This window comes from Micropterus dolomieu, linkage group LG16 (genome assembly GCF_021292245.1).
Source record: "Micropterus dolomieu isolate WLL.071019.BEF.003 ecotype Adirondacks linkage group LG16, ASM2129224v1, whole genome shotgun sequence".
NCBI classification, from domain to species: domain Eukaryota; kingdom Metazoa; phylum Chordata; class Actinopteri; order Centrarchiformes; family Centrarchidae; genus Micropterus; species Micropterus dolomieu.
Window position 1 is genome coordinate 973,269 of NC_060165.1, and position 9,987 is coordinate 983,255.

Below are 9,987 nucleotides of genomic sequence, written 5' to 3' on the forward strand. Positions count from 1 at the left end.
GCAGCTCAGTGAAACCAGGAACCAAAGACTGCTTTACTGTTCTTTTAGCATTCTTGTCATTTTGGCTGAGGTTGGTTTGTTTAACAGGACTTTTGCTGCACATCAAAAAGAGACAAACCAAAAGATCTAAATCATGCTGAGAGACATCTGAATCCCTCCACATACGCTGGCAGCCTGCTTCACACTGACATTATAGCGGTGCAGCAGCCCTTTGCAAGCTCACACCACTACCACTGCACAGGGTTATTGCTGTGTGTCTGTGCATGAGTTTTAGAGTATTAAGGGTTATTATAGCAGCTGGGGCTAATCTAGACGAAGACATAAACAAGACTGAGAGCGGAGACAAGTCAGGCGCCAGCAGCTGTAGCCCATGCTGGTCACAGACCGAGGGACAAGAGGAGCATAGTGGATCAGTGTGACATTGCATTAAGTGCGCGCGCACACAAACACACACACACACACACACACACACACACACACACACACACACTCTGATGTCATAGCTGGATGTTATGTCTCAAAAATGTCTTTACTTTTCCAAAACTAAGAAACAAAGCCTTGCTTTGAGCTCAATGAAAAAGTGATTTAGCATCTCGATACAAAAGTGTGTCATGGATTATTCTGGTTTATTACAACTTTGATACTTTGGGCCATCATGTCTATTGGTAATAATAACCAAAGTTAATCACTGATTCAAGATTGGGAAAAATTGTGACATCACTGTTAAGAGTCAGTTATTTTAATCTTTGCAGCTGTCAGTCTGCACCATTCCGTACAGGCTTGCGTCTCAGCTGTGTCATGAATATCGCCGTGACCTGAAAAGTTTATTTTGCTTCAAGTCTATTTTTTCAACAATATGCAAGTAAACGCGAGGTTGATACCCAATAAAAAGGATTGAATGTTTGTAATGAGTCTGTTCAGAAGACTGTGCTTTATCTTGCTAAGCTAATCATTTGTTAAATAGTTTCAACCATTAGTGAGGTGGCTGGTAAGTTTCCTGACTCCAGCTGCATTTTCCAGCAGTTCCATACACTTTTCACCTGCTTTTGTTAACGACAATAAAGACAGCTTTTGGTAAACTATTATTTGAACTACATTTTGGTCTCCTCTTTTGTCATCAACAGTACTGCAGTTAGTGTTTAGTGACATTGATGCCTCCCTCGTCTCAGTCATGGTAGAAAAGTACCATGAAGTAAAAAGACAATGAAGTACAATACATTGTATGGCAAATTAACTAAAACTGGACCTAACCTCAAAAGGTTCCTGGGTTTCTAAAAATCCGGCTATACCCTCATTAAAGTCCTGTGATTTCATTCAAGTTCAACAGTAAAAATAATCAAAATCTTACTTATAGATTCAGATTATGGACATGTGTCACATGATGTCATTGAAGAAAATTCCAAAATGCCAATTCATGAAACAAACATGCATGTATGGAGATACATACTCAAACTAAAACACACACATTCTCATAAATCACGCTAACTCTAGCCCTGCAGCCCTCTGCATGTTTGCCATATTTCTAAGTGACATCCCGGGGTATGTTGCCTAAATTAACCTGTAATACATATTAAACTCAATACACACCCACACAGACACACAACTCCTTAAGCATGCAGTGTTTCAGTGTGTTATCAGCTCACCCAGAACAGCAGCAGCAGGCTAATTCTGGAACATTCCAGGCTGGCTTACGCAGCAGGGAAGCTCCCAAAACATCCGGACCTGGCTTTGTTTGGCCAGATTTGCACTCTCTCTTGGCTTCAAGCCCAAGTAGTTTGACCCTGTGCATGCACGCAAACACACACACACACACACACACACACACCCCTCACTCCCCAATGGGACAGGGGGAACTCTTTATCAGGTTTAGGGCAACATGTGGACACAATAGGCGTTTTGGGACCAAACTATTCTGGGGAGTCCCTGAGAGGATCTGCCCACAGGGGAGCTCCCCGAGAACTACATACCTTTAAGGACTTTTTTCGGTTTTCATTCACACTGCCAGTAGGAACGCTGCAGTGACATAGTTGATCGACGGCAGTTGACATAGTAACAAACATTCCATATGAAATACAACCGCAACTGTTAACACGTAGGAGGACGCCATGGTCGAAGCTGTGTGTTTGTTGTACATCGTGGGTTTCATGATAATAATGGAGTTGGAAGAGAGGTGTGCAAATTTAGACACAGCAGGCACAACGTCATTTTAGTTTATGTCATGCAAACAAAATATTTCAGGGGAAATACCTAGGGATGTGTACAAGGCTTGAGCGGTATCAATGTATACCAGGCTATTTAGAAATCGTGACGGTCTGACTTTCAATACCATTACAAATAGATGCTCCTCTTTCTATTAAACTGATACGGTCATGCTGTACTCAATGGGGCGGCTGTGGCTCAGGAGGTAGAGCGGGTTGCCCGTTAATCGGAAGGTCGGCGGTGCTCCCCCTGGTTGCGTGTCGAAGTGTCCTTGGGCAAGATACTGAACCCCGATTTGCCCCTGGCGGCTGTTCCGCCAGTGTATGAATGTGTGTGACTGTTAATTTCCGTTTGAGCACTTAGGCTCAGTGTATGAATGTGTGTGACTGGTGAATGCAGATGTAGAGTAAAAGCGCTTTGAGTGGTCGAAAAGACTAGAAAGGCGCTATACAAGTACGGAGCATTTACATTTACAATTGATTGTATTATCATATATGCCCTCAACGTATGTGGACGACACCACATGAAAATGTCTACAACACGATAACCCCCTTCATTTTTCCAGCAGCTGGTTGAGCTGTAGCTGCAGCCTTTATTCTCTGACAGACTGTAACCTACACATTTCCTGTTGAACTCGACAATTTATCTTGAAAAAGGAAGGCCAATGGGGAAACCAACACTCAGCTGAGCGGTGTATCTTCATCACTCTCTCCCTCATTATGTCTGGGACAGACCACCTTGTCCCATCTACTCCTGCCCACAGCTCCAGAAAAAACACACCCTTCATCTCCAAAACAAATTGTCTGTGGTGGCAGTGGCCAGCTTCCAGGTGGAAATGAGTTTAGCTGTGAGAATATAAAATCAAACATTGCTTAAGAACTGTGTGCAAGCTCAGCAGACAATTGCTACATAAATCAAGATCAGAAAAAGACAAACAACACATAAACAAAACAAAAACCTTGTGTGCTTACTAGATGAGAGGCTTGCGGCAGAGCACCAGGGCATCGTAGAGCACGCACACTCCGAACACAGTGATGCCCGTCTCCTTGACCAGCATGGCGCAGGTGCCCAGCAACAAACTGACAAGCAGACACCACACTGACACCGTGGAGGGCAGAGCGTCCTCAGAGACATACACCCCCACACTCCTGAGAGACAGAGAGGAGGTAGAACAAAGGTGATTTAAGTTGACAGATAGTAACAGGTAAGCCTCAGCCCAGTCGCAGAGAGAGGATGGCAGGAGGACACCACACTTCCTGTTCATTTAGTATGATAGTCATGTTGTAGGAAGATTAAAACAATTACAATGATTTGCTTTATTGTCATTTAAATTTGTGTCTAGGCTGCAAACACTTAAATGTTTATACTCAGGGATCAGACAATAGCATATGCATTTGTTCAACAGTAACTGAATCATAGATACAAGCACTGCTACAAAATTAGCGGCATTTATCAGAAATAAAGGAGGTCTGACGGCTCTTTGATATGACAGATTTCAAAGCTACATGATAAGGGCTGCAACTTATTATTTAAACTATTCATTAACCAGCCCAACTAGAATTTCAGCATTCCACACACTGCAGCAACAGATGGGTGTACCTCAGCTATCAACTACTCCTATTCCTTATGAGCAAAATGAGCTGTCAGGCTCGGCTGTAATTCCCAGTCTAGGTGTTGACCCTTGATCCCTCTGAAGTCAAAAAGGTCAGTGACATATTCAACTTGAGTCAAAGTTTTCTCAGGTTGTTCTTTTTGTTGTTGCACTGTTGTTTAAAGACCATAGTTCATATGTCACCAAAAACTTTACAAATTTGATTCATTCTTTGGATCACCAATCTGTATTGACCCAACATTTTACTAGGACAATCTGTATTCTAACTGATATAAATGAGCAATTTAGAAGAAAATAGTGATTTGGTTAGCCTGGGCCTCTCAGGCAGATCATTCCAGAGCTTAGGTGCTATAATTAGGGATGCAACAATTATAGATTTTGTTGGTACAATTAAAGTCAGAGGAATAATCACGGTTTCATGATTATCACGATTATTATGCATTAATTAATTTAACAACACTAGTAATTGCTTTACAATTATACATCTATAATATTTAAGTATTATTATGAATATAACACAAATATTAAATGTATTTAAATTGTTATTAAGGAGGGGTATAAACTGAATTGTTTAAGTCTCATCCATCATACATATGAGAAATTCAGAACATCTCTCATGCAGTGTTATTAATAACTGAAATGCAGGTAATTAGTCCTGGAAGTCTATAAGCTCCTGATGTTATGTTAGTGTTTTACATCTGGCAACATTTTCTCAACACAGACAGGAGGAGGCAACAGCATGTAACGTTAAATGTTCAGTGACTGAAGGTCTTGAGAGGAATACGCTTTGTCTTTTATAAAGGCCCATTTAGAAAAGAAGCGATTTGCACTTCATGAAAGCTGGGTTCAGCGCAAAAGTTCAACTTCTTCAACGCAGCAACAAACCACCCTGGCGTGGCACAAGCCATTGAAAATAATGGGTTTCACAGCACAGCAGCACTGTTGTTGCAGTGGGTAAGAAAGGTTACATGCTGCTTTGTTTGTTTACATTGCACTGAAAGCCCAACTCTCATCGCTACAGCATCGATTGTAAGTGACACGTTTATATTTAATTCCCTACCAACTTTCCACATTACTTACACTGCATGAAAAGTGGGATTTTCGGCAGTTAATGGCACGTTAAATTGCCGTGGAAGTTCAGGGTGATGGCTGCACACGGGAATTTTTGGCCAATACTGAACTGTCCAAGAACCAACCAAGAACTGTCAGGAACTGCTGGTAATTGACGTGGATTTTGTTTGTCAGTGTTGCCCCTGTGACCCCCTTTCCCCTAGGTCCAGGGGAGGCTTTCACATGTAAATGAAAATGCTGTGAAAATGCTTGATACAAATACAAATCAGGTAAGCCCCCACTGGTCAGAGGTGACACCTTTTTCTATCTCTTATCTCATGTCTGTCTGTGTTTCTGTAAAAACTACAGGTGTGGAGATGTTTCTTTGTGTCTAAATGTTGTGAAAATGTTATCTTGTCCATTCAGCGTATGCTGTTGGATGCTGTTATATTTAGCTATGGTTGCTAAATGGAATTATAGATGCTGTCTAAAATGATTTTAGTGCATCTAAATATAAGAAAAAAGCCTGGTGTGTTTCTTGGTCTGTATTAATTTCTTCTTTCGCTAAATCGTCTGCTACTGCGGAGTAGACCATCTGCTTCATGTTTACACTGGCACACGCATGCCCAGTGAAGGCTACCTGAACGGCCACTAGATGTGTATTTTCAGTTGTTCTAATATAGCCAGAGATCAACTCTGATACGCAGCTGAAACGCTGCTGTGAACGGAGAAGATCATTTTCGTTATGAAACTGTTTTAAAAACGTAGCTGTGTGGATGTAGCCTCACATTACCCCAATCCTCTCTCTGCTCCTCTCATGTCAACCCTCCCGTTTTCCCCGAGATTCTCCCGTATTTTTACGTTCTCACCCGTTAAATGTTTCCCCGTAAATCTCATGTATATTTAACCTTTATAAAGTCAAATAAAAACCTTCTGGCCGTATTTAAAGTGTTTGCTACTCTCCCTCTGGTAAAGTCGGTGGCAGCATGTAAGATATGTAGACTGTGCTTCCTGCACAAGGATTAAAAATGAAAACAATCCACTGAAATGATATAAGGCCTATAGCCTACTAACGGCAAACCATATGAAATTAGAATGAATATAGTAGCCTATGTAATATTAACAGCCTATTCTTATTTTTTAAATTTTCCTTATTTTCACTTTTTGACTCCTCTCTGTAGCCCTTCTCCCTCTCTCTGCTCCTCTCTCTCTCTCCTAAAACCCACAGAACCTGCTTGAGCTTTCCAGAACAAAAAGCAGCTACTTCAGAGTTTATCATCGACTCATGATGCCTGTGCTCCTTTATCTCCTAAATATTTTGGCTACAGCCTTTTTTGTTGCAGTTTTTATGGTTGTAGTAAATTTATAAAGATGCTGTTTGTTCTGTTTTTGTAGTTTATTCCACAGTAAAGCTATATTTGTTAAGCTATAAGATGTTCACAGTAACCCAGTAACCAGGCAAAGGCTGCTATGGTTTAAGTCTAACACAGATGGAGTGGAATTTGTTGCCCATGTTTCCTGGCAATAAAATAAACACTTCATGATACTTTATCATCTGTTAACTTTAACGCTTAATACATTGTTTTTAGGACCAATTTAATAAATATACAGTATATTGTATAATGCTACATGATAAATAAAAGGCTCCAAATAGACCCAGTGATCGGTATCGGCCGATACGGCTTTCAGCGATCGGTGATTGGCCCAAAAAATCCTGATCGGAGCACCGCTACCGCACATGTCACATGGCTGAAAACTATGAATAGCATGAAAACAACATGTAACATATCACCTGAATATAGTCTTCAGTAAGTGCAGTATTTATTTAATGCAGGGTTATTAATTATATACATTATTGTTACTGCAGTACTGTAAAGAGCCGATAACTGCTGGGGATTAGTGGGATTCAAGGCAGTTCACAGGGACGAAAATCCCACTTTTCATGCAATGTTAACTCAGTTATTATGTATGACCTTTACTTGGGCATCCAAATCTGGGTGGTGATCCCGCAGGTGTTGCATCAAATTTGATTTAGTATTCGCTCCTTTAGCAGCAACCTTTTAACGGCTTGTTTTTGAACAGGTGATCCGCCATCTTCAGTAACGCCCCAGTCTGCTCCCACACTGCCGACTTCTGCTTGTTTCTTTGGTGGAAATAAAGCTTCACAGCTTGGTCCCTCTGCCAGTGTAAAGTAGTTGCCTCCATGTCACTGATAAGCATGGCACTTTAAGCTGGTGCACCGCTCGTGTAACTTTTAGTTTTCGTTTTGTGCAAGTTGCAACAGTTCCTTTCCCTGCAACAGAAACACTCGGTGTAGCAGAGCCTTTACGATTAATTAAACGTGATGTTTTAAAGCGCAGTTAATAGTGAAATGTGGTAATCATTGCATTTCTAGCCATGATAGCAATGGCAAGATCCCCTATAGTCTTAACTGTAGTTAAGTGGAAAGCAATTCTGAAATTCTGAAATCTAATCTTAATCATTCTTAATATTGATCAAGTCTGCAGTACAAAGCTCCTTACAACACTCCCAAGGGACTGCTTTGGTCATTCTTTATGTTGGCCGATGTTACAGTGTCCATACATTCAGAGCTCCAAAGAGACAAAGTTCAACACTACATATTATTTAAAGAAGCACTCAACAATGTAGACAATTACAGACCATTAAATAGTAATTTGTTTTTCTGTTGAGTATTTTAAAATAACCGTTTTTTATTTTTGTAGTTTTGTCTGTTATTTCTATCATTTCTTCATGATCACATTGTGGGAGGGGAACAGTCAGATGATCAGACAGGCTGTAAACAAGCCAACAGTTTATCCAGATTATCTAAACCACTTTATTTCAAACAAACTGAAAGTGAGCACATCTGAAACATCACTAATACTTCCTCATTCCACAGGAAAACTGTGTTTACATAACCATGAGTTAAAAGCAAGAAGTGATCTGTAGTTTACTGAATTTTGTGTTTAATTAGGAATTTCTGTCTCTTCCTGCTGTTGTTGATGTGAGAGATGCTAAATGTCAATGTGACAATGCTGAATGGAATCAATAAAAAGTTAATGAAAAACAAATAGCAAGAAGTGAGTAAACAGCTGTAATTTACTATTCACTTTCATTATCTTTTCAGAATAAGTTTGACAAAAAAAACATGTCTGATCATCTGACTGCTTGTGTACAAACTTATTTTGAGCAGTGTCTGTGTGTTTCTAGATCTCAGCAATTGCATTTGTTGAGTACAATGTTCATCAGTACAGATACAAAGGATGGCCAAACGATGAAAATAAGTCCCAAGTAATAATAAACCAGAATTATCCTTTAATACAGAGCAGACAGGGCACTTTGTCAGTTTAGGATAATTCTGCTATTAGCCTGTGAGTGCACAGCTTCTCTGATCACATGGTCTGAACATGACAGTCTTTGTGATAGGTAAACCTGTGTCCATGTACAGTGTGTGTGTGTGTGTGTGTGTGTGTGTGCACAAAATTTGGGGTGGTACAAAGTCATCTTACCTGATATAGGAGAGGAACGTCAGCAAGAACAGCAGACAGGCCAAGACGTCAGCCCTGCCCACGATACCAGACACCTGCAACACACATACACACAGTATGTGTTTTAATCAACATGTGCCTCATTAATGAATTTATCATGTTCTTTATAAATTCATGTCCTTGATTAGTGTAAGCCAATTCATAGTTTTCATGTGACGTCACACTCCAATGAAAACGCTCCCCTGGAGGGCAAAAAGACGTTAATTTCCAATCAATAAGCAAGTGATACACTGTTACTTTGAGTTTGTTACTTTTTGCGTTGCCAAAATGCTGGATGATTGTTGTGCTTTCACATGTACTCATGTGTCGGACAGCTCCGGCGAGGAAACAGTGCAGGATGTCCATATGGTGACCATTATGTTGCTATGCTACAGTGACGCTACACAAACTCAACCAGATGCGCATCACTGTCTCTATGGAATCTAGTCATTACCAACACCTGAGAGCAGGACTACTGTGATCCTTATTATAGCCAAGGAGTATTAAAGCTTTTCTGTACAGGCTGCCCACACGTGCTTTTTGAGAAGTTTTCTTTGAAATTGAACATTAAAAACTGGGAGAGAACATGATTGTAATCAAGCTTGTCTCTGCCTCAGTTCCTATAGGATCTGCTAAAGAATGACAGAAATAAAATGACATTGGAAAAGGAAGACAGGGCTTTTGGATTAAAACCATGATCCGCCCGGCCCAATAAACCAGATCAGGCACCACAGTGAGTGTGCTGATCGCCCAGAGGAGAGGAAAGAGAGCCGTGATAGAAGCCATGTTGGCCCAGCTTTGACTTGAGGCTGCTCCTAAAGGTCCGGTCTGGACCAAATGGGACTCAAGCAACAGAAATCAGAGACTCTCAGAGACCAACATCTTTACAGAGAGGAGGGGGTGTGTTTGCATCGATGACGCTTGGTGCTCAAACACAGCCAAGATGGACTTTATTTCCTAAATATCAGACTTTTTAATGTGTAGATGAAACCATATTATCATCTTGTTGCTGCTGTTTACATTCACCCCAGATACAAAATCAAAAAATGCATTGTGGAAAGTTATGGGTATATACATGTATGTGTATATAAATAACTGTATAACTGCATAACTGTGCCTCATAATAATAATAATAATAATAATAATAATAATAATAACCTTATTTGTAGAGCACGTTTCAAAAACAAGTGTAAAGACAATAATACCCAAAAGACAATAATACAAAAACAATACATGATAAAAGCAAGAAAACATTGAAAAGACTAAAATACACGTTTAAGATAAATATAAAATAAGTAAAATAGAATAAAATAAAAGGGATAAAATAAAGTCAAATAAGATCGGGAAAGGCTCTCCTATAAAAGTATGTTTTAAGAAGGGACTTAAAAGAGTTCACTGACTCAGCCGACCTGATTTCCTCGGGCAGGCTGTTCCAGAGCCTCGGGGCCCTGACAGCAAACGCTCTGTCCCCTTTAGTTTTCAGTCGAGACTCTGGAACAGACAACAGACCTCTGCCCGAGGATCTCAAGGTACGTGCTGGTGCGTATGGGACTAAAAGGTCAGAAATATAACAAGGCGAGAGGCCATGAAGAGCTTTAA

At 40.3% G+C, this 9,987-nt stretch overlaps 1 protein-coding gene across 1 annotated transcript in view; it reads right to left on the bottom strand.

Annotated features, from left to right (window-relative positions):
- LOC123985193 (protein O-mannosyl-transferase TMTC1-like) overlaps positions 1 to 9,987 on the bottom strand; it is a 155,120-nt gene that overhangs the window by 99,070 nt on the left and 46,063 nt on the right. Inside the window, exons 3-4 of the mRNA XM_046072634.1 lie at positions 8,371 to 8,444; positions 3,171 to 3,347 (exon numbers count right to left, since the gene is read on the bottom strand). Of these exons, the coding sequence (XP_045928590.1) occupies positions 3,171 to 3,347; positions 8,371 to 8,444 (251 nt within the window). The remainder of the gene's footprint in view (positions 1 to 3,170; positions 3,348 to 8,370; positions 8,445 to 9,987) is intronic.